The sequence below is a fragment of the Pseudopipra pipra genome, chromosome 17 (genome assembly GCF_036250125.1).
Source record: "Pseudopipra pipra isolate bDixPip1 chromosome 17, bDixPip1.hap1, whole genome shotgun sequence".
Classification (NCBI taxonomy): domain Eukaryota; kingdom Metazoa; phylum Chordata; class Aves; order Passeriformes; family Pipridae; genus Pseudopipra; species Pseudopipra pipra.
Window position 1 is genome coordinate 14,476,314 of NC_087565.1, and position 23,293 is coordinate 14,499,606.

At 48.7% G+C, this 23,293-nt stretch overlaps 2 protein-coding genes across 10 annotated transcripts in view; one reads left to right on the forward strand and one right to left on the reverse strand.

Moving 5' to 3' along the window:
* Positions 1-955: 955 nt before the first annotated feature.
* Positions 956-6,877, reverse strand: LOC135423790 (microtubule-associated protein futsch-like). 3 transcript variants are annotated; one of them, XM_064674374.1, is made up of 5 exons: positions 6,739-6,875; positions 3,993-4,124; positions 3,029-3,190; positions 2,563-2,652; positions 956-2,234 (listed from the first exon to the last, which is right to left on the reverse strand). In XM_064674374.1, the coding sequence occupies exons 1-5, from the start codon at positions 6,799-6,801 to the stop codon at positions 1,050-1,052; spliced, it is 1,632 nt and encodes a 543-aa protein (XP_064530444.1). In that variant the 5' UTR covers positions 6,802-6,875; the 3' UTR covers positions 956-1,049. The 3 variants fall into 3 exon arrangements, with proteins under 3 accessions (XP_064530444.1, XP_064530446.1, XP_064530445.1); XM_064674376.1 differs by lacking the exon at positions 6,739-6,875 and adding an exon at positions 4,263-4,467; XM_064674375.1 differs by lacking the exon at positions 2,563-2,652 and having other exon boundaries at positions 6,739-6,877.
* A 185-nt stretch (positions 6,878-7,062) lies between these two features.
* The window catches only part of PHF20 (PHD finger protein 20), a 67,770-nt gene continuing 51,539 nt past the window's right edge, over positions 7,063-23,293 (forward strand). For 4 of the 7 annotated variants that reach the window (XM_064674368.1, XM_064674369.1, XM_064674370.1 and 1 more), the window contains exons 1-3: positions 10,650-10,703; positions 15,739-15,790; positions 21,910-22,024. In XM_064674368.1, the coding sequence (XP_064530438.1) occupies positions 21,942-22,024 (83 nt within the window). In that variant the 5' untranslated portion in view covers positions 10,650-10,703; positions 15,739-15,790; positions 21,910-21,941. Of the gene's footprint in view, positions 7,167-9,287; positions 9,338-10,649; positions 10,704-15,738; positions 15,791-21,909; positions 22,025-23,293 lie in introns of those variants that run through there. The other 3 variants (XM_064674366.1, XM_064674367.1, XM_064674373.1) reach the window with 2 other exon arrangements.

Here is a 23,293-nt window from a genome sequence, read left to right on the forward strand (position 1 = left end):
TTCTCAGCAGAGCAGGCTGCACAGGCTGCACTGACCCCGCGTGGGCTGCGCGGAGGCAGCCGAGGGCTCCCGCCTCTGGCAGAGGCCCTTGGGCAGGGAAGATAAACCCTGCGGGCACAGAGCCCCCTCCTGTCCCCTGCCACGAGGGCCCAGGGTGGCCGGGCAGGGAGGAGCGGGGGGTCTCGGGCAGAAATGGCTCCCCCGGGTGCTCGCCGGGGCTGCTCCTCGGGGCACTGCCCCTCACGGCAGCACGGGCAGTGCCAGCAGAGCTGCTGAGCACGGGGCCAGCTCTCCCACAGCACTGCTGCACTGAGGCCCTTGAAGGGAGGGAGCTGTAGGACACCCCAGTGGGAACTTCCTCCCTCTTCCTCAGGAATGTCACCTGATCACAGAGCCTGCCCTTGGGTCTCTGCCTGAGCTGGGTCAGCTGTTTCTGTGATGATGGGGACCCTGATCCCAGCCTGTGCACTGACCTCCTCCCCTGACCTGCCTCATCCCTGTGGGATTTTCCAGTGCTCATCTGATCACTGTCACTGTCCCTGCTCTGCTCCCATTTACCGCTGGTCTGGCCTGTGCTGGTCAGGGCAGTGCCCTGCCTGTCCCACTGCCAGCTCAGCTCCTACTGCCAGCTGACCTGGCACAGCTCCCGCTGACAGCAAATCCTGTGGGGTGCACAACACTGCCTGTGCTGAGCATAAATGAAAACTTTACAGATGAGGCCTGAACAGATTCCCAGAGAAGGCAGAGAAGGCCCCAACCCATTCCTCAACTTGCCTGACAGCAAAGCTTGCCAAGCAAGCCAAAAATGCTGGCTACTCCTTGCCTCCCTACCTCTGATTTCCTGTGAAGTTGTGTCTCAGTGAGACTGAGGCTGCAGAAGGGGATGGGACAGGTTTCAACATGAAAAACCCCCATACACAGTTTGGCCTGGCTCGAAGGAAGCACAAGCAAGCCCTTGGCAGCAAACTCTTTATTGGCTAAACAAGGGTGTGGGTCTGTGTTTGCTGTCCGGGGGCTCTTCACCTCTCCTGCCACACACCTCGCTCTCCTCAGATGGGCTGTGGGTGCACAGCTCTGTGCCGTGCTCCGGCCCGGGCAGGGGGCTTCGGCCCCGCCGGAGGGACGGGCTGGCGGGAAATCCGGGGGTTTGCCACAGGCCCTTTGCAATCCTGTTGGGTGGTCAGTGCAGCCTCAGGCTCGTTCATCCGCTCTAACACCGAGTCAACAACCCGATCTGCCATGGACCTTATATCCAAAGAGTCAGCTAAGGCGGTTGACTCCAGATTCATTTTTTTCTCCAAGTTCTCCTCCACTGTTGCAAGACCCTCAGGTTCCACGGTTTTGGCACGGCCGGTCCCTTTTACACGCTGCTGTGGTTCTAAGGCAGGCAACTTCACTCCTGTGCTTGCTTCCAGGTTCTGCTGTTCAGATGCTCCTGGCTGCAGCTCTCTGTTGGAGTCGTTTCCCCCGGGAAGCTCCAGAATTTCAGTGTGCTCACAAGTAGAGTCTTGTTCAAACTGAGAAGCTACAAAGGATTGCAAGGTGCAGTGAACACTCTCAACAACTTCTCTGGTGAGTCTGTCAAGGGAAGACTGTGCAGATGCTATGTCCAAAGTGGCTATTTCATTCTCCTTGGATTCGCCTGCTTGGGTGGCTCCTCCGTCAACAGGCTGCTCCTTCTGCGTGGCTGCTGCCCCTGGCTCAGGAGCTTTGGACGTGCTGGATGCCAGACGTTCCCCCAAGATCTCCAGCACAGTTGCTACAAGCTCTTTGGCCACCGCTTCCATTTCCTCACGGTGATCTACAGAAGAATCCGAAAGCTCTACTCTCATGCAGCTGCCAAAAAATCTTCCTCTGATCGCCTGCGCAATCCTCCTTAGACAGCTGACACGCTTATCCCCGGTAACCTTCAACCTCTCCAACACTTTTTGCACCACAGTCTCAGCCAGCTCTTCAAGCTTCTGGGCTTCTGTTGATTGCTCAAACAGGCCACTGGCAGCAGCGTCTGGCTTTCTCTGGGATTGAGCACGAGTGCTCTTCTTGGCACCTTCCTGGCCCAGCCCAGCTCTGGAGTAGATTTGGCCCGATTTGAGGGGAGTCTTCCTGTTCTTGGGCTGAGGTGGGCAAGATGGCTTTTGAGCCTTCAGCCGCTGCTCCGCCTGGCGGGAAGTGTTGGTGGTTCCGGGCCGTTTGGGGCCATGCTTTGATTTGGCCGGGGGTGGCTGAGTCCTTCCCTGAAAGGTGACACCAGGTTGTGGCCGCTGTTGCCTGGACAAGCGCTGAGGCTTTCCACAGGTCCAGGACAGCACTCTGCTTCAGCCAGGCAACGAGGGCAGGAGAGAAGGGCTTCCCTCAGGACTCCATGTGCTTGCACATGGCCCTCGTGCCCGTGCCCACCCCAGCACCCCGCGCTGCCTCAGCCCCGAGCCGTGCAGTCCTTTCCTCGCCACAAATCTGCCCCTCAGCACAGCCCTCACCTCTTGTGCACTGAGCACCTCCCCTGCAAGGAAAGCCCCAGCCCTCAGCACCACCCTGTGCCCATGAACACACTGCTTTGCCCACCTCTTTCCGCATCAACATCTGCTCTGACCGGTCCCTGTGCCTGGTCAGATACTGCCTGTACTCATTGAACTCCTTCAGAGTGCAAACCACCTATGGAGGGATGAGGGCAGAACCCCCCAGGCACTGTCAAGCCATGCAGAACTGCCCTCCCCAATGGGAGGGGAGCTGCTCCTCTGCTCACCATTGCCCCCACTGCCCCTGGTGTCAGAGCCCCCGATTCCCCCCGGCCAGGGCTCCTCGCCCCGGCTCCAGGCCTCGCCCCGGCTGCCTCCTCAGCACACGGGCAGCGCGGGGCAGCCTGAGAGGAGCAGGGCTGGGACTTCCCAGAGGGATGTTGGCACCATTTCTGCTCCCAGGGAAACCAGCCCACAGCCCTGCCCTCTGCCCACAGCAGGCGGCTGCAGCAAGTGCTCTGGGAACCCGCTTGGAGAGGGCTGTTCTTGATCAGCCCAACACCCAAACCTACATTATTGTCACGGGTGACCAAGCCCTGTCTCCTCAGCAACTTCAGGACATCCTTGCGATGGTGGTAGTCCCGCAGGAGGGGGTCATGCAGGCAGTTGTATTGTATAGTGAGGTGGTGGTTGTAGGGATCATCCAGGGTGAAATAAGGAAATGGCCGATGAAGCTGTAAGAGAGATTTTCCAGAGTATGAAGGAGTCAGGAGAGAGCAGCAAAGATGTGACACATGGTACTTGTGAAAAGGTAAAGGTTGAAGACCAAGTCTTCTCCATCTTTCTGAAGGCACAGAGACCCACAGAGCCAAACTGCGGGGCCAGGCTGGGCTGTGATGGGCTGGGGGAGAGAAGACAAACCCCATCAGCAACCCACCAGCAAATAGGCAGGTGGAAGAGCTGCAGACCCATCCACAAATGAGCCTTCAAAGGTCAAGCCCAGCATTCAAATACAGCCAATGGAGAATGCAGGAAAGAGTCTCCTTGGCTTAGGCAGGCCCAAGGGCTGTGCCGACTGACGCTGCCACCGGGAAGTCTCTGCCCTGGGAACGAGCAGCACAGGCTGCAGGAGGAGGAGGACAGTGTGTGCATTCCCCAAGAAGGGAAGGCGAAGCTGCTCCAAATACACCAACAGGGCAAGCAGGAGAAGGCTGGAGTCTCCCTCAGAGGTGCCCCAGAGCCCGGCTCGACATTGCTGGGTGAGCGGGAGGGCGCATTGCCCCAGCACCCCGACACAAAGGCACCTGCTGCAGGTGTGGGCCCTGCCACACACGTGCACCGAGCCAGAAACCAGTGCAGAGAACTGACAAGTCCTTTTTCTCTGCGTTCCAGGGAGCTTGAGCTTCCCTCCACTGCCCAGCCCTGTCTGACTGAAGGGCTGCAGCTCCTGCAGAGCAGGTGGGCACAGGAACTCCTCTACCTGATGGGGACCCCACCAAAGAGGAGAGCTGATCTACCCCTTTCTACTTGCTTTACCTTTTCCCCCAGTTTTGCCCTGCACAAGACAGGCTTGGATCCAGGAAACACAGGGATCTTGACTGCGAGTGGGAGATCCAGCAGTTTAGGGTCCATTTCTCCTTCTACCAGGTGTGGTGTTCTGGGGCCAAGCTGGGAACACACAGACACTTGCACAGCACTTGCAAGAGAGGACAGGTCCTGAGGCCCTAGAGCAGCCCCTGTGTCCCAGCTCCCCAACTGAGCCCTGTCTGTCACCCAGGGCTCCCCTCCCCCCCTATATCCCAATACACTCAGCAGTGCCTCTGCCTTTCAGCAGGACACCAGCAATGAGATGGTGCTCCACGGGTTCTTCCAAGAGCTTTCATGGTGTTACGATCCTGCACTGACTCCAGATGGGTCTTGCTCCACAGGCACAACAGCCGGTCTCAATATACCCATGGGGCATTGTGAGATCATAGTGATGTCACATCACTGCATTGTCACACCACTGTGATGACATCCTGTCACACAGAAAGTGTCCACCAAACCCATGGGTGGGGATCCCCTGGAGGCCCCTGTGGGCCTCCCATTATGTGTGACCCAGCTGAGAGAGCTCATGTCCCCAGGCCCCTGCTCTGTTCTGTCAGTCTGGGAGGCAAAGCAGGTGTCCTCGCCAAAGGAAGAAATGCGAGGAACTGCCACGCCAAAGATGCCTGGTTTGGGCTTCACTTTGCCTTTTCTCCCTTTTTAGACCTTCTTCCCTGTCACGGCCAAGCAGCTGTAACTCAGGCAATTGCATCAAACTGGATATTTGGCCCATCCCTGTCAACATCTAATTCCTGATTCACATCTTGAGAAACAGAAGAGAAACACAGGCCAAGGGAAATCCCTGCCTTCCCCTTTGCTCAGGCTCCCCCTCAGCCCAGATACCTCTCTGCTGCCTTCCCAGTCTCCCCTGCCCTCGTTTCTGCTGCTCTCACTTCCTACCCCTTTTTGGCTGGATTTGGTGAGGTCTCTGGTGCCTGTTCCTCCAGCCTCTCTGGTTCATCAGGGCAGCTTTCCCCCTGCAGAGCTCCTGCTCGTCAAACAAAGGCAAGAGACAGGCACAGCAACCTGTTGGCTGTGCAACAATCACCACAGGTGTCTTGAGAAACAGCGAGAGGCACAGCCCAGGGATGGTGTTCCTCTCCTTCCAAAGCAGTTTCTGGCACATGCTCCAGCTGCAGCTCTTCTCCTGTTCAGCAAGTGGAGGAGCAGCATCAGGCACAAGGGCCACAAGCCCCACACTGCATTCAGCTGGCATAGCCTGTCACGTGTTGAGCATGGTGATGTCCCTGCAAGGAAATCCACTGAAGTTTACAGCACAGAACCGCGGGAGCTCGGCAAGAGCAGGAGAAAGGAGGGCTCTGCCCAAAGTCTTGGCAGGGGCTGAGGAAAGCAGTGCTCCTCCAACCAGTTCGGGCCCCTTCCTGGGCTGCAAAACTTACTTTGTCCACGTTTACTGCTTTCCTTGATGTGTTGGACAACACTAGATCCAAACGGATCCCGCTGATCCAAGCAGGATCTGCCTGTGACCTGGCTCGGAACAGGCAAAGGCAGGCCAGGTGTCTGTGTTAGAGCACTGTTCCCGTTCCCTGGGAAGGGCTGCTGCTCCATGGCCAGGCAGAACCGGCAGGTATGGCTGATGTCTGAGTGCTCCCGGTCATTTTAACCAGGGATGCTTGCACTGGATAGAGACAGTGCACAAGGAGAAATGTCACCAACTGGCGCAGGCACATCCGTGAACTGCCAAAAGCCATGTGCTCTCAGTGGGAACAGCAGAAAAAGCGATTCCAGTGCAATTTAGGAAGACCCATTTCTGAGGAGAAGGAAGTGGTTTCTGACATGTCATCTCAGGGCAGGTGTGTAAGAGTCTGTGGGCTTTTTTAAGTGGTGAAACTCCATAATGAAATACAGTGCTGTCAAAAAAGGCATTATACAGACACTATGATGATGTTTTGGTAAAATAAAATAAATATCTATTTCCCTCAAAATGTTGGAATTATTCTTTAGCTACTTTTATTTTAATTTGTTCTCCAATTTTTTTTTCTCTTCTGGAAACCTGCAACGTTAAGACCCTATGTGAGATTTCAAGGTTCAAACATAAATCCAAACAGATAACTATATTTTCAATCCCTTTTTTTTCCCTGTCGCAGTATTTTTAGCAAGCCACTCTGCTCCCACAGATTCCCGGCACACAGCTCACAGGCTCTGTCAAACCACTCGCACCCGCTGCCGTGCAGCAGTGGGGACACTGGGCTGAGGTTGATGTCACAGGAACAGCCACGTTTGTGCAGCGCCAGCAGTTCCTGCGGCTGCAGGAGGAGGACAGGAGGGAAAAGCTCTTGGATCGGCCGGGCAGCCCCGGCCACGCCGGCACGGCAGTGACTCTGCCACTCGCGAACCCGACAGGCAGCAAAGCTCTGCTGGTCTGTGGGCCCTGAGCACGAATTCATTAATTATTCCAGGAAACCTACGTGATTTTATCCACCCACAGTGACAAACACTGCAATATTTGCCATTAGGAACTCCAGCCTGCAAAGAGTTTTGCTCTTCTGTATCAGTGCGGTTTTGGCTTTAAAGTAGCATAAAACTAAAAAGAAAGAAAAAGAAAAAAAAAAAAAAAGAACAGCTCCGTTATCTACAGAAGGACCCGCAGTTCTCTGGCTGTACCGGAGGGTGAACAGGGCTGAGGGGCAGTGACGGCCTCCTCGGGTGGGCACTGTTCAGGGACACGGGACGGTACCTGGGGGTACCGAGCCAGCCGGCGGCTGCGGCATCCGGGGCCGGGTGTGCGGAGGAGCCTCATGGCTGTCCCCAGGGGCCAGGCTGCCTGTTTTCCCCGGTGTTCGGCCCGTGCCGGCCCCGCTCCCGGCCCCGCTCCCGGCCCCGCTCCCGGCCCCGCTCCCGGCCCCGCTCCCGGCCCCGCTCCCGGCCCCGCTCCCGGCCCCGCTCCCGGCCCCGCTCCCGCGCGCACCGCCCTCACACGGGCCCGGCCCCGCCCCCGAACCGCGCGCCCGCCGTCCGGAGTGGGCGTGGCTGCTCCGGCCCCGCCCCCCGGCGCCGCATCGCGGCGGCCATTTTGTGCGGCTGCGGTGGGTGCGCGGGGCTCGGGCGCCGCGGGCCCGGGCGGGGCGGCTCCGTTCTAACCCTTTTTCCCGTACAGATCCCTCGGTAAGAGCGCGGCGGCGCCCGGGCGAGCCGGGCCGGGCCGCCTGCCCTGCCCCGCGCTGCGGGCCCGCGGTGCGGCGGGGAGGCGCGGGGAGGGAGGCCGGGCGGGCGCGTCCCCGCGCACAAAGGGCTGGGCTGGGCCGGGCCGGGCCGGGAGGCGCCTCCTCCCGCCCGTGGGCCCGGGGCGCCGAGTGGGGCCGCTCCCGCCTGGCCGCGGCCCGGCCGAGGCCCCACGGCTCGGCTGAGGCCCCGCGGCCCGGGCCGGCCCCCGCCCGCCGCCCCCTGGCCGTGTCCGGCCCGGCCGGCGGAGCTGTGCGGGCAGGTGAGTCCGTGCGGGCCCGGGCGGCGGGGGCGGCCGAGTGACCTTGCGGCGGGGCCGGGGCCGGCCGGTGGGGGCTGTGTCGGGGCCCGAGGCGGGATCGGAGGGGGCCCGAGGCGGGATCGGAGGGGCCCCGAGCGGCGGGAGCGAGAGGGGCGCGGGGCCCCGGCGAGGCCGGTCCCGGGGGCGCCTCGCCCGGTCCCGGGGGACGGGAACCCGCGTGGAGCAGGTACCGGCCCCGCCAGGGGTTCGCCACGGCCGGGGGAGGCTTCCGTGGGCGGTACCGCCGGCTGGAGGCTTCGCACCCTTCTGTGTCCTGCGAAGTCAGGAGCACTTCTCCATCCCGCTGGGTTTTGTCCCTTTAAAATGTTTTAAAGAAACAGAAATGGTTGTGGATCCCTGCGCTGGCGCCTCATGGTGTACAGTTGTGAGGCCCCGTGGTGTTCTTCCTGGCAGGCCTGGCTTTAGATACGGCTTATTGCCGCCGAAGTAAGGTTTTGTGTCAGTGGGTTGGTGTGGATGCTCAGTCTGTAGCCATACCAGGACTTGGTTAATCGAAACCGGTTGTCAGTACAATTTTAGAAAACAGTTGTATCTCCTTGACTTATTGAAAATCTTTTGGGTACCAGAGATGTTTCTGTGATCCCATGCTATTGTTTGTAGCCTAAATGCTTGAAAATATGTCGAGGGATATCTGAATATTGATAAGCCCAAGTTGGATAAAAGAAATACCATCTATCTGAGTACAGAATTTGGTGTTGTATGCAGTAGGAGAATTAAACCAAGTGTTAAAAACAATGACGACTTGAATTAACCTTTTGTCAGTATATGTACAGCAGCTTGTAATTGAGCATTTCTGTAGCAGAGATGCTTTTGAACCTGGGTTCATTTAATTTTCTGTAATGAGTAAAGATCCTTTCACAGGACCAGTTTCCAAAAAAAAAGCCAAATGAGAAGACTTCAGCAAAGATCAGTCATAATATAGTTCTCTCTTTAATTTTTGTGTGACTTTTAATAGTTTCTTGATGGAAGGTGGCTTCGGTGAATGCACTTCGTTTGACCTGAGTCAGCCTGTGGAAAAGTTCAGTTTACATTCTTGCAGATAAATCTATGGATGTCTCCTCTATGGAAATAAAATCTTACTTGAGCGGGCTGAGAGTAAAATCTCTTTGCCTGTAATCCAGAGGAATTAATTAAGGTCAAGTTGGGAATGTGGCTAGAGTGGTAATTGCTCATAACAGTGCTGCCTTGACTGAAATGTAAGAAGCATGTAATTAATTCTTACCTTTAATTGGCTAAGTTCTCTGTAGCACTTTCTTTTGCTCTTGTAGTTCCTGGATGACCTAGGCAAGATATTGACCTAAATTCTCCCCCTTGGCCAGGAAAGGAAAGTGCCATCCCTAATTTAATTGTAGGTGGTGATCAATTCTCTGTAACTGCACATTTTATTTGTAAAATACCTGTAGAAGCCAGGTATTGTGTGTAGCTGTAATTTGTCAGACTTTGGCAGGAGCTGACACTGACTGTTCCAGCATTTGTCCCCTCTGTCCTGCCTGTGTGGCACTGTCCTGCACACATGTGGGCAATTGCCTTGTGAACTGAGCTAAAGAATGTACACAGGGCAGGGGGAGGATTTGTTGCTTAGCCCTACCTGTGGTTGTTGTCAGTATTTATACTGCAGTCTTGATGGTTGTCTGGACCTACTGGTGCATCATATGAAGAAGTCTTGTGAAGTGCTTATGAGAGTTCATTGAACTGCTGAGCAAGTATACCCCTTCATACTTCTGTTCCTTGCTTGCCTACAGGTTTGCTTTGACTCCTTGTGCTTCCTCTGCAAGAAAATACTTTTTTTCAGGTAAGAAATGGTGACTTAGAGCTTTTGGTTTGTCTTTGCTGTCAGAATCCCAGTAGCTACATGGGCTGTATATTTCTGAAAACCTTTTTGGAACCAGTGGCTTTTCAGGTTTTTTGTGACTGCAAGCACCAGGCTAAGTGATGATGTGTGACCATGTGAGTGTATACTGTGTCCATGCTGACTGACTGCAGGTAATAATGCTTACTGGAATATAAACACTCCTTTATGAGGCATGTTAGTTTGTTGACATGCCTTTGTGTTTTACAGGGCTTAAGAACTTCCAGCCAGCCTTGTTTAAGTGTAGCCAGCTGCAGTCTGCCTCATTTTTTTATAAACCTGTCTGAAATGGAATCATTAAAATTGCTTAAAAAGGAAAACTCTCCATCTGTTCTGCCTTTAGCTTGGTAGCCTGTCTGAATGGAAAGAGAGGAAGCACTAGTGCTTAGTGTGGGGTGGTGGTGGGGGGGTTTTTTGCTATGAATTTAACACCAAAGAGCTTTCCTGATTCCCAAGGAAATGGAGAATGTCCTCTTATTGCACAGAGTCCTTGAGTCAGGAAACTCTGTGGAACATCTGTAGTGCTCTAGATGTGGAGCTGAGCATCCTTAGGCTAGACCTGTGTGTCAGTGGTGCAAAGACAGTGCTATTGGTCAGGTCTGAGTTAGGATTTTAGTTAGGCTTAAAAGCATGTGTTGGCATAGCAGAGGTTGTGAGTACACCAGGCCTGCATCGCTTCCTCCCTGTCCTGTAGTTTGCTAATGGCTTTTTTGTTCCATGATCCCCTGTATTTGTATCAGTCCAGTGCCTGTGCTGCAGCTGTCTTCTCTATATTACTGTTATCAGTCTTACAAAAAAATGCAGTGATTTTTTTGTTTGTTAGTTTTTCCTGCTGTACTTTCATCTCAGAGCTGGGAGACAAGTCTATAAGCAGCCATGAAGTGCACCCCTTTCTTTCCTTTTTATAATAAAATGGGGGAGTTACATCCTTTTTGCACTGTGGCACATGCACAGATGATGTGTCTGCTTAATGAGTTATCTTCAGTAAAGGCAGCTTTTCATCAAAGCTCATGGCAGTGTAACTTGGAACATTTCCTTTTATTTGACTATCATGAAAATATCCTTTATCGACAAGTAGGGTAGATTTAGTCCTGTCCAGGCAGGAAGCAGTGGAATAAAACTGAGAATGCCATGTCTAGGTGTCAGAACACTGTATACTGACTGGGTGGACACAGTGCCTTTCAGTGACCAGTATTGCAGGTGGTATAAATTATCTCTGAAAAAATGTTTCTCAGACTTTTTTTTATGGATGTTTTTACAGGTAGACTTCTTCCAGGAGTTTTAAGTCCAAGCCCAGTTGCTGCTGCAGGTATTGTAACCAGATAATTTTTGTACTTTCTGACTTGCTCCCTCCATTTTCAGTCATAACATTTTCATCTGATAGCTAGAATTCATGTTGATGCTTGCTGATAAGAAAAATCTTAGGTTTAGCATCCTGCTGTAAGTGTGTACTGTGCTGCTGGAACACCCAGAGCAACCTCAGAGCCAGTGGCAGGACATCAAAGCTGAAGAACTAATTGATCAGATTACTGACCACACATAGTCTGAAGTGTTAAATTTCTGTCTGAAGTGTGGGTTTCTGTACAATACTGAGGTATTGTTTTCAGAAGGGATATAGGTGGTAGTGCTTCGGTACTTTGGCGTTGTAGTCAAGCAGACTGTATGTAAGCAAATGGAAGTTGTATTCTTGGACTTGGCTCATTTCTTAAAGCTGTCTTCTTTTAAGAAGATACCTGCTGTCTTGGTAAAATAGTGACATTGAGCCCACATGTGGTTCTTGTCCTGATTTGTCATGCAAGGCTGCCCTGACAGCACTTGGTCTGGGGTTCCGTGGGTTCAACCTTAGGCTGCTGCAGCACCACCCTAGACCAAATATTTAAATATAGTCCCACTTGAAGTCAGTTTGTCCAAGGAGTTTTGTGGGGTTGTTGTTGGTTTTGCTTCTGAGGGAGTGTAGAATGGCAGTGAGAAGCAGTCCACTTTTTTTCCTTTTCCACATTTAATTTTTATTTGTCAAAGGCACTTTGAGCCCACAGGTACCCATTAGGCAGGGCAATAAGGTCTTTTTTGGGGATGGTTAGACTCAGTGCATTCAGCATCCTGAAGTGGTTTGTCCTGGTTCTGGCCAGGACAGGGTTAATTTTTGCAGTAGCCAGGAGGAGGCAGGGGCTGGGTCCTGCTGGTCTCTGTTGTTGGGCTCTGCCTGTAGTGGTGAATCACACCTGAATCCATCGCTCACCTCTCCTGTACACTTCTGTTATGAATATTGTTACCTTGGGTGCTACCTTTGGGAGTCTGTTAATAATCACATCCAGTCTGTGGGGGCAAGAGGGAAGGATGATTTTCCCCAGCTTTTCAACCCCTTTTTCTGCTTCAGGCATGTTACAACACCTTTTGTGAATTTTGAATTCCCTTTGGATGTTAAGGAGAGCGTGTTCTTGTCGCTAAGTCTGTCAGGTCTCCTCAGTGTGGTCCACGCCACGGTTAGAATTAAGAAAGATATTTCTAGGGAGGTCTTGCAGAGATTTGCACTGAGGGTGGATAGTCATGAGTGGCACAAATTGTGGGAGGGCACGGGCCAGTATTTGGAGGACTTCTCTCTTCTGACAGTTTGGAAGTTCACCTCTGAACAACTACAGAACCCTGATAAAGTGATAAAATATGTGGAAGAAAAATGCCGTGGCAGTTGCAGAGAGGTACAAAGTTTATGCATCCTGCTAGGTGGCAAAATGCCAGGGAAAAAGGTGTCCAGTGCCTGAGAGAATTAGCTGTGTTGCAGGTAATCCATAGGGATTCAAATGAAAAGCAGTCCCCTGGCCATCCAGAGGAGGTAGAGTGCACGCAGTCCATGTGGCAGAAGTTTGTACAGAGCATGCTGTCGTTGTACACCAACTCATTGGCATTGATGTCAATGAGAGGAGGAGGACAAACAGGGCTTCAGGGGACAACCTGACTCTGGCAACAGGAAGATCATCTTTTTTCCTCCCTACTGACCTGCGCCTCTGCTGTGCACAGACTGTCCAAGACTGTGGACAGACTTGAAAGGCTCGAACAAATCAGAGAGGAAATGTCCCATGCCCTGCTGGTACAGACCAGAGTCTCTGCTGTTGGGATAAGTGCCACCCAGCTCGAGAGAGAGGGGACACACCATGAGCTAACCTGTGGGTTTGCCTGACCATGCATGACCATGGAGAGGATATGATGAAGTGGGATGGAAAACCCACCTCTGCCCCAGCAGCACAGGTATTGTGTGAGCTGAGAGGGAGAACAGCCACCACGGGAAATTCTTCAAGGGTAAATGCTACTCTAGCTTCCTGACAGAACAGGAGGGCTGATGTTACTTCCCATCCTCCTGAAGGGACCTGCAGTTCCTATTTACAACAAGTGAGCAATGAGTGCTATGACCAGAATTAGAGGTGCCCTGCCTCCAGCCAGGTGGACAACTGGATCTACTGGACCGTGTGGATGCACATCAGACCCACAGGAGCGTAAGGCTTTAGTTGACACTGGTGCACAGTGTGCCCCAATGCTATCAAGATACGTAGGGGCAGAATCCATCTCTATTTCTAGGGTCACAGGGGGATCCCAACAGCTGACTGTACTGGAAGTTGAAGTGAGTCTGACTGGGAATATGTTGTAAAAACACCCCCTTGTGACTGCCCCCGAGGCCCCATCTGTCCCCAAAAGGGCATTGCTGGGCTTTTGGGATAGCTGCTGTGGAGACAGAGGAAATTAGGCAGTTGTATACCTTGCCTGGTCTTCGAGAGGACCCCACTGCTGTGGGACTGCTGAGGGTTGAAGAACAACAGTTACCAATTGCTACCACAGCAGTGCAACGTCGGCAGCACCGCGTGAACCAGGACTCTGTGACCCCCCAGCCAGGACATGATCCGTGAACTGGAGACCGAGGGAGTGGTCAGGAAGACTTTCTCCCGCTTTAACAGTCCTGTATGGCCAGTGTGTAAGTCCAGTGGAGACTGACAGTGGACTGTCATGGCCTGAATGAAGTCACACCACCACTGAGCACCGCTGTGCAGACATGCTGGAACTTCAGTACGAGCTGGAGTCCGAGGCAGTCCAGTGGTGCCACTATGGACATTGCTAATGGGTTCTTCTTCATTCCTTTGGCAGCAGAGTGCAGGCCACAGTTTACTTTTACTTGGAGGGGTGTACAGTACACCTGGAACCAACTGCCCCGGGGCTGGAAACACAGTCCCACTGTTTGCCATGGACTGATCCAGACTGCACTGGAAAAGGGTGAGGCTCCAGAAACTTACAGTACATTGATGACATCATCACGTGGGGCAACATGGCAGAGGCAGTTTTGGAGAAAGGGGAGAAGATAATCCAAATCCTTCTGAAGACCAGTTTTACCATAAAGTAAAGTCAAGGAACCATAAAGTAAAGTCAATTCATAAAGAATTTCCTGCCCAGGAAATTCAGTTTTTAGGAGTAAAATGGCAAGATGGACTTTGTCAGATGACAGTGGACGTGGTCATCAAAATAGCAGTTGTGTCCCTACCAACCAGCAAGGAGAGGAATCACAGGCTTTCCTGGGCTCTGTGGGTTTTTGGAGGATGCATATTCCAGATTACAGTCAGATTGTCAGCCCTCTCTATCTAGTGACCTAGAAGAAGAAGGATTTTAGATGGGGTCCTGAACAACAGCAAGCTTTTGAACAAATTAAACAGGAGGTTGCTCATGCAGTAGCCCTTGGGTCAGTCAGGACAGGGCAAGATATGAAAAATGTGCTCTATACTGCAGCTGGGAAGGATGGTGTTTCCTGGAGTGTCTGACAAAAAGTACCTGAGGACACTCAAGGATGACTCTCGGGGTTCTGGAGTCAGAGATACAAATGATCTGAGGCCTGCTACACCCCAACTGAAAAAGAGATCCTGGCAGCTTCTGAAGGGGATTTTGCTGTTTCCCAAGTGATTGGCACTGAAGCACAGCTCCTTCTGGCATCCTGAGGGCCAGTGCTGGGCTGGGTGTTCAAAGGGAAAGTCCCCTTGGTTGCTGAATGGTACTGCCACTGTGTGCCATAACTCCCTTGGACAATGAGGATGGACTGCTCCAGGTACATCAGCTGTGAGCTCCTACTGCAGCCTGACCCAGCCAACAGCACCCCAGCCCTCCTGCCCTGGAAGACATCTAGGAGGTGTAGACCTCACCATTGTGGGCTGAATGAACTCAACAGACATCTTGGAGGGACTGCCATTGACTGTGGAAATGCTGCCCATGCTTGTATGTGTATGTATATATATATAATTAGAAGGTGTAGGATTTGTGCATGATGTAGATGGTATAGAATAAGGGATGGATGATGTCCTGGTTCTGGCCAGGACAAGGTTAATTTCTGCAGTAGCCAGGAAGTGGCATGGCCAGGACCTGGAGGTGTATCTGTACCACCTGCTGTTATTTTCTGGGTTGGCGTGGCTGGGAAGGGAACATTCACATGTGAATTGCTCACCTCTCATGTACACTTGTGTTATGAATATTGTTGCTGTTACTGTTTGTTTTCTTATTTCATTGCTGTTTCCAGTAAATTGTTCTTACCTCAACCTGTGGTCTTTACCTTTTGTGCCTCTGACTCTGTCCAGCCGCTGCAGGGGATGGGGAGCAGGAGGGGTGAATGAGTGAGTGCCACATGGTTTGGAGTGGTTTCAGTGGGAACACTAACTTGGACAATACCATTCCTAAACCATGACAGGTTCTCTACAGCTTCAGTTAGGTAGAAACCAGGAGAAATGGCATTGGAGTGCCCAGTCTGCAGCCTAAATTGGGCTTCTGGGAACAATTCAGGTGGCTGTTTGTGCCACTCCTGCGGTGTGAGGAAGCCTGTGTGTATTGACAGGAATTGGATTTATGGATGAAGAAACTGTTCTGGAGAAACTCTTTTGGTTCGTTTCTTGTATGAGCAAAACACGGCTCCTTCTGCCACAGGATGAATGTAGTTTATCCAGCTGAGGTTGTCTTTGTTACCAGGAGAGGACTGCTTAGTTAATGGGTAGTTAGTTACTACTGCAGTACCTGGTGCACCAGAGTAGGAGTAATGGTAAAGTTACTGATGACTTTTATTTGAAAAAGGGTAAATAAATGATGGAGAAATTTGATGTGGGTGTGCACAGGGAGTATCTGTGTGTCTGTAAGGGTCTCTTAAGTTTCTCTCTAATCTGGATCACAGCAGCCTCCTGACCTGTAATGAAATACTTCCACATTAAATTCATGTTTTAGGGGTGCTATTCTGTTATTGGGATATCGTTGACTGTAGAGAAAATATTTTTCTTAACTATGAACTACTTTTAGTCTCAGAAATCACATGACTTATTTTTCCTTCCCTTTAGTTGTACATCAATGTTTGGAATGTTTGTGGCCACATAAACAAGTTTCTTCTAGGTGAGTATAAGCATAGATCCTTGGTTTTGTTAATTGTAGCTTTTCTTTAAGCCTTTGAAGTTTTGCTTTAACATTGAGGTCTTTCGTAATTCTTGCAGAGGTGCTGTGGGTAATATTTTTCTACATTAAATTCTTACATTCTTAAAGACTGCGCATTTTCGGTTGGAGGAAAAATGGGAGTCTCTTTAAAGTAGGTTTCCATTAGTGTTGCTTTATTTAAGGAAAAACTTGCTTTATTTCATGTGACTCAAACCTTTTTCCAAAATGTTTTTGCTTGTTTGGTGTTTAGGAATGTTTGTCTTTTACCTTTAGTGTGTTACAGGGAAAAAAAGGGGAAACCAGGACAGCTAAATAGGACATGATAAAATGACTGAAAAGAATTGTTTTCAGTAATTAGTATTTATTTCTTTAATTGCACTTGGTAATTCAAATTGATTTTATTATAGGAAATATTTTTTTTTCTGTTCTGCTAAATTGCTCATATTCATAATTTCTGCTTCCATTTTGGTCTGTTGCAGTTTTCACAACCAATTTGAACTGAGCACAGTTACATGAAATGTTGCTGAGGGCATGAAAATTACATTCTCTGTAGGGAGAGTGTGAGATCTTGCTCTGGGGAGGGTCAGTCATGTAACACCTTTTCAGTTTTGTCACTGAGCACTTTGAGAAAGTCTTGGTTTCTGCCTGAGGAGGAGAGCAAATGTAGATTTTTACTGGTGTCAGTTCTGTTAACCTGCATGTATAAACTAGAGGAAAAGTAGGACTCTGAAATCCAGTCTGTTTTACGCTTTCAGGGAATGTTTCAGTGTTGTACAGCATTCTTATTGTGGAAACACTAAGTGTCAGTTCAGGAGCCAGTGTCAGTGTTGAGTGGCTCAGAGTTTGCCTGTGTAGTTGTAAATTGAATCTGGGAATCTTTTAAAGCAAGAAATGAGTGCTGGTGAAGATCTAGTTGAGGATCTTACATTGTGCAAATAAGAACTGCATATACTCCAGCGTCGTGTTTGAAATGTGTCTTTTGAATAGGAAAAGGGAAGTGATGCAGTATTCCTTGGAATTTGTTCCAGTGTCAGAAGGTCTTCCTGCCCAGTTTGAATCTTTCTTATTTCTTCTCCCCTTGCATTAAAAAACAAACAAACAAAAACCCAACAAAAAACCAACCCCCAAACCAAAAACTTGACTAGAGATCTGAGGCATTGTGGTTTGAAACAGTGTGAAGGACATCATCTGACGTCCTGAAACAGTCACCTGGCTGTGAAATGGTACCCAAACAGAATGGGCAGGAACATAGACATCCTTGAATGGATAGCTACCCCAAGCTGTTCTTGGGGTAATGCTTTTAACAGGTTTAATACCTGTTTTTGTGTGTAGGGTCAAATACAGTGAGGCATACTTCCTGGTAGCAGTGCTGCAGTAGTCGAAACCTGGTAAGCAGAGGTTGTTTTGTCTGCAGGCAATAAAGGCTGTTGCAATCAGCTTCCCAAGTCAGTGCCAATACAATTTGTGGTGTTTAAGTGTTTGTGAGACTTGCACTTAGTCTTCCTAAGATGCCATGAGGATTGTATAATATAAATGGTGTCTGTAGATCCTGTTTTGCAGTCTGACATCATGGCTTTTCTCCTGTAGGTGTGTGGGTTCAGCACAGCACGGCTGTGGCCATCCACCTGCAGGGTGTTCCGACTGCAGTGCAGACCATGCACTGCTCTGGAGTCCATTCCCCCGGGGTGGGCATGTTGTAGGGGTAAGGCTTTGTTTTACCACTGATGGAGGTGTGAGGCTGGTGTCGTGTGTGCAGATGATATGAGTAAAAGGTCAAAACTGACTATTGCAGAGCAAAAAAGGCTCTGATGTGCAAAATGTGAATGGACTTAGTCCTAGGCAGTTTCATACGGGGCATGTGGGTATGCCAGCAGATTTGGAACACTGGGTAATGGATGGCAGAGTCAGCTTAGGCTTTGTGGGAATCAACTGCGAGTGTGTTTTGTCCTAGAAGGAATCAAAACAAGCTTGTGTTGCTTGTATAGGAAGGGCAGTGCTGCCTGCAGTACCCAGGGCGGTTCCACGTGTGCTGCATCTCCAGGGAACACAGGACAATCTCTGGCTAGTTGCTTTTACTCCCTGGTTTTGCTACTGCTTTTTATTACTGTCCTACCAGGTAGTCCTGTTGAATCACCACTGAGGTGCTGAGTGCCTCATAGGAACTGGAGCTTACCATCCAGAATAAAACTGAAATTTTCGATGCAAAGTAGTTCTATATTTATACAAACTGTCAAAGTTTACTGTTCTCCTTTATCAAGTTTGAGAACTATGTTTGTTTTTTCATGGAGTTCCTCTTTTTTTCTCTCTATTGTATCCTTATGACAGAGGGAGGGAAATCCCTGGGTTTGATGTGGATGCACAAAAGAATGAAGGAGATAAGAGGCTGAACTGGGGGAGGGAACTGCATTTCTTCTGAGCTGCTTATGAAGCATTGGATTGAGACCATACAAAATTTGAAAGTGGGACTGATTTCAAGGCAGGGCTTTTGGTGTGATACTACGTAAGGAATGTTTTAATCACTCAGCAGGCATTTGGAAAACAGTCTTTGCCAAGGTAGGTGTGGTTTGGAAAAGGCTGCAGTGATTCTGCAGTTTCCAGAGAGAAAACAGTAGAGGCTGTTATTAGTGAGAGTTTACCATAACTGTCTGGGTTTGCTCTATATGATAATACGAAACATTTCTTCAGTTTCCAGAGGAACCCTCTTCTATTGGAATTTGGTGATTCGTCAGGTTTGGGGCTTGGCACTGACAGCCTAAAGCTGGAGAGAGTAAGAACAGCTACAGGTGTGCGGGACCTGCACTGTTAGCAGAGCAGAAAGCTTGTTTTAGAAGTCAAAAATTGTGACCCCCGAAGGGATCAATATTAATGTAAGCGTATTCTCTTCTGCATTGCCCTGAGATAAACATGCTGTCTGACTGGTACCTCGAAGTATCTGAATACTTGACTAGCCTTCAGAAGTTAAATTCCCTCATGGTGACGTTTTGATGGGGAAGAAAAGACTTACCCTTGTAGATTTAGAAACATTTGTGTTGGATGTAGTGACTTGTCTCAACCCTCAAGTGTTTTTTCCTGAAACAGATCTAATCTTTATAGTGAAATAAGTTTTGGAGAAAAGCCATACAGTTCTCAGGGTAGGCTGAGTGACTACCCCTTGTTTTAATCATGGTCTTGAGTACACAAGAAAAATGTATTCTCAGAGTTACCAGAGTGGAGAGCCTGCTTGTGTCCCATTTTAGGTACCAAGTCAGTACAAATTGATTTTCTGATGAAGAAAATTTTAGAAGAGATGTTTTGGTGAAGTGTTCTTATTTCCAAGTTGTAGCTATGGCTGTGTCTGATCTGTGTGGGGTTGTTGTTAACCACTTTTAACATGGTTTCAGGTTTTTAAGTAGGCCTTGCAGGAGAGGACAGAGGCTGAAACATAACATCTCCAAGTAGAGGCAAGTGCCTGTGTTCAGTGCACGTGGGCGGGGTCGTGCTGCTGAGGTGCCGGTTGGCGTTGCCTCTTGCTCTGGTTTGTGCAGAGCCATGGGATGGCTCTCAGGGAAGGTCGGATCTCCTGGTTTCAGTCTTGCCCTAAGGCCATGTGTTTCAGGGTGAAATGGTTCACATCCTCCAATGAGTAATTTCTCTCATGTGATGTTCTACCAAGTATGTGTCTGGTTGAGGAAGCTGTTCCTGACATGGGCTGCCAGTGGAAAAGCCAGCCTGCTTTCATGGCATGCTCGTCACGAGGACTGCTGGGTCATAGTGCACACCAGTGGTAGGATGTGAGAGAGAACCCAAAGCAGCCCAAGTTTCCTAACTTGGGAGGGGAGAGGAAAGAAGACTTTGGAGGAGGGGGTAGTGATATGAGATTTTTGACCGTAGAGGTTTTTCCTCTCTTTCAGCTTTGTGGTCAGCTGCCATGTAACAAGCTTGTCCAGGTTGGTGAAGTGCAGTATGTGTGTGCTGTGACTAATGCTGGTCAATGTTAGCTGACTCTAGCTGTGTTAAGATTTTTTTCATGGAATCTGTAGCTTCTGTAAATATGATTAAATGGCATTGGCTGTTTTATCAGATTTTCTTTTAATTGTGATACTTGTATTTTTTAAAATATTTGACTGAAACTATAGTAAGACCTTCCTCACCAAACTTGAAGTGTTTATATAGGCCCTATTGTGTAAGATACTGTTTCCGAAGTCAGGAGAGGTGTATGCTCCTCTCCAGCTCCATGTAGGTGAGCTGAGCTGAGTCCCCTGTGTCCAGGTGGCAGCTCTTACCAAAGGGGACCACTGCCATTGCTTCTGGGAGTACCTTGGCTTGCCATGTCCCTCCTTAGTTAAAAGAAAAGTATGGGAAAGAATCATCTTGCAGATGTCATTTCTTCCACAAGTGTTAAGCAAAATGTGTCTGCTCCACGTTTGGAGGCACGAAGTTCCATCGCTAGCCTAAGAAAGGGGTATTTTTATGATGTAAATCTGCAGAAAAAATAGTGGATGTTTGAGTTGTGGGTGGATAAAACACTTAAAAATAAAATGTAGCTTTGCACATGCTGCTTAGATTTCCTTTTTGTTTTAATTATTACATTCTAATGCAAAATAAGCTGTAAAATCCCAACCATCCTAACTTTTTCTTGATTACCTTTCCCAAATAAAAGTTACGGACTCCTGCTCCAACCTATAGAAGACTGGGCTGATTCAGATCCATGCTGTGTGAACTCAGTCTGTTATCAGATGCTCCAGAAAAGTAACTTTCAGTTCCTAGGTGGCTAGAACATTTTATCCTTTGGTGTGAATTAAGCTTACAGGCAATAGCATTTTTTTCCCATCCCCTTGCAGGCTGCTTTAACAGAGGTGAGGATCAGTCTAAAAGCAGTGCTTTAGAGGAAGGCAGCAGGGGAGCTTTTGGTGGAGAGGTTTCTTTGCAGTGTGGTGGTTGTATGGAGGTGGTTGGGCTGCCTCTGTGGCCAGGCCTTGGCAAATGGCCTGGCTTACAAAGTGTGGTGAAGGAGTAGCTTTTCCCTACCATAGAAGCTTTATGACTTTCCTAAATATCTTTGGTTTCTGAACCACACTTGAACTTAGAGTAGTTCTTCACAATGTCAGTCCTTTCATAGATGCAGCTCAATTGAGACCGTTGCTGTTTATGCCCTGTGTGAGTCAGAATGCTGCTGCTTATTTGTGTGCATGTTCCTTGTTCTTGCAGTGTAAGACCGGATGGTTTCTTATTTTAACTTGCATCCGTTTTGTCCATCTTTAATGGAATATTGAAGATACAGCCTTACTGTAAGGATGATGCTACTGAATAAAACTTACTTGTGATTTTTTGAATCATGTGAGCTTGAAGACTGCAGGAATGGATGATGATTTGTATCTTATAATTGTGGGGAATGACTGACAAAAATTCAGGAAAAATAACACCTGAGCAGGCTTTCCACTAAATGTACTTTGAAAGAAATTACTTTGGCAAGATTTCTTAAACTTTTATATTAACTGTTGGAAACATCTTAATGAAGACTATTTATATTTTCTGGTTAAAATGGTGGAGGAGTCGGGTGAAAGCAATGCAAATATGGAAGCAGTATAGACAGTCTTCTAAAATTGGTTAAAGAAACGACGTATTTCTGATGTCTTTGAACTCTATTGCACTTGTAGTGATGAAGTGACCTAGTGTTCTGGAGTGTTTCACTGTTGTGGTAGCTGTTGAAAGATTGTCATTGTGTTTGTTTTTGCCCACTTCCTGTTTACTGGATTCCTTGTTTTCATCAAAACCGGGAGGGGGGAGAGAATATTGCAAAACTTCTCAGTTATGAATAAACATTGGGTTGCATGGTTCTTAATTGACCTGGAACTTGGACTGATGGACAGAGGTTGAACTCCACTCTTTCATGGTCCAGTAGCTGCCATTTTGAACACATTTTTGGAATGATTCTGCACACTGTCACTTGGGAACCCTTGTTTAAGAGATAATTGCCCCCATTACTTTCTGCAAACCAAAATTACAGCAGTCCCTTAACATCTAGCTTCTGGGGATTATAGTGCATAAGCTTATTTTGTATATGTCTTGATTAGTGATTGATATTTAATTGCATTTTTCAGGGGAATAAAATCAGCAGTGTTGATATTACAAAATGACAAAACATCCTCCGAATAGAAGAGGGATCAACTTTGAGGTGGGAGCCCAGTTGGAAGCCCGTGACAGATTAAAAAACTGGTATTTTTTTAAAACCATTCATATTATATTAACTTTAAGTCTTTAATATCTTAAACATTTTGTATTGGTAAAATATTTAGAGTCCTAGTCATTGGTTTGTAGGAAAGTAGTTAATTTATAAAAGTTTATATACCAGTGGTTGAAATGGGCGATAGATGTTGCTGTGTTGTGCTGGCCCTTGAGAAGTGTCTGGTGCTGTGTCTGGGAATAGGGCTGCTCCAAAATCTAGTTGGACTTCACACTCTCCTTCTCCTGAATTCACCCTTCAAGTTCTGTGCTGTACACAGACTGCAGAGCAGATGTTATAGAAGAATAAATTCTTTGCAGTAAAAAATACCCAAGGCAGTTCCTCACTGCTTCCTTTCCCAGTGCTGTTGTGAATTCATAGGCTTTAAAGTCTGATTGAATGTAGTGACCTGTGCTCTTGTGAGGGTGGGTGGTGGGGAAACATATTCTACTCTAAGAAAGTCTGCTCTGGAGCCTGTCTTGCAACCCTCATCTGTGAGAAAAACCTTGACTAACCACCACAGTAGGAAGATGGAAAAGGACCTAAAAGCTACTTGGGCTAACTTTGAACTTTGTAACTGTCCATTTCTGGTAGTCAGCTCAAAACTTGTCATTTAATAATTCTCAGTGAATGAGGCATGCAATGAAAATTGTTAGAGTCAAAAGACCTCCTACAAGAAATAATTTGGCTTTAGCTCCTGTAGATAACTTGTCTTCCCAGAAATCAGTTATAGTTGACCTTTATTGAGGAGTCTGTGTGAGACATGACTGTACTTAAGGCTCTGGGACCTGCCAATAGGCTAAGTGTGCAAAGCCAGTGTTGAAAACCATGTGGACATCTCAGAAGGATGGAGCACTGCCTTAGACATAGGGAATTTGTTCCAAAATATTCTGGTTGCATGCAGAGTATTTCTCTATTTTACAGGTACAGGGGGATTGGCGTTGTGAAAATGAGTAAACGTAGCTCCTTCCATAAAGAACATGAGTATGAACACTAAATCATATTACATGTTAATTTGGCTTACCTGTGTAACCCAGAGTTGCATAGGTAAGCACTGATCTGAATCTGCCTGCATCTTTGGTATTCTTGAATTTTGTTTATACAGCAAAAAACAAGCAGTCAGGCCTACAATAAAAAAGAGATCTCTTAGCCTGTCTCTGCAGTAGGCTTATTAAAGATGCAGTTTGGTATAGCTGATGTTTGAGGAAGGCTAATAACTCGTGTCCGTGACTGTTATCCTTCTGACATGTTTGCACAGCCAC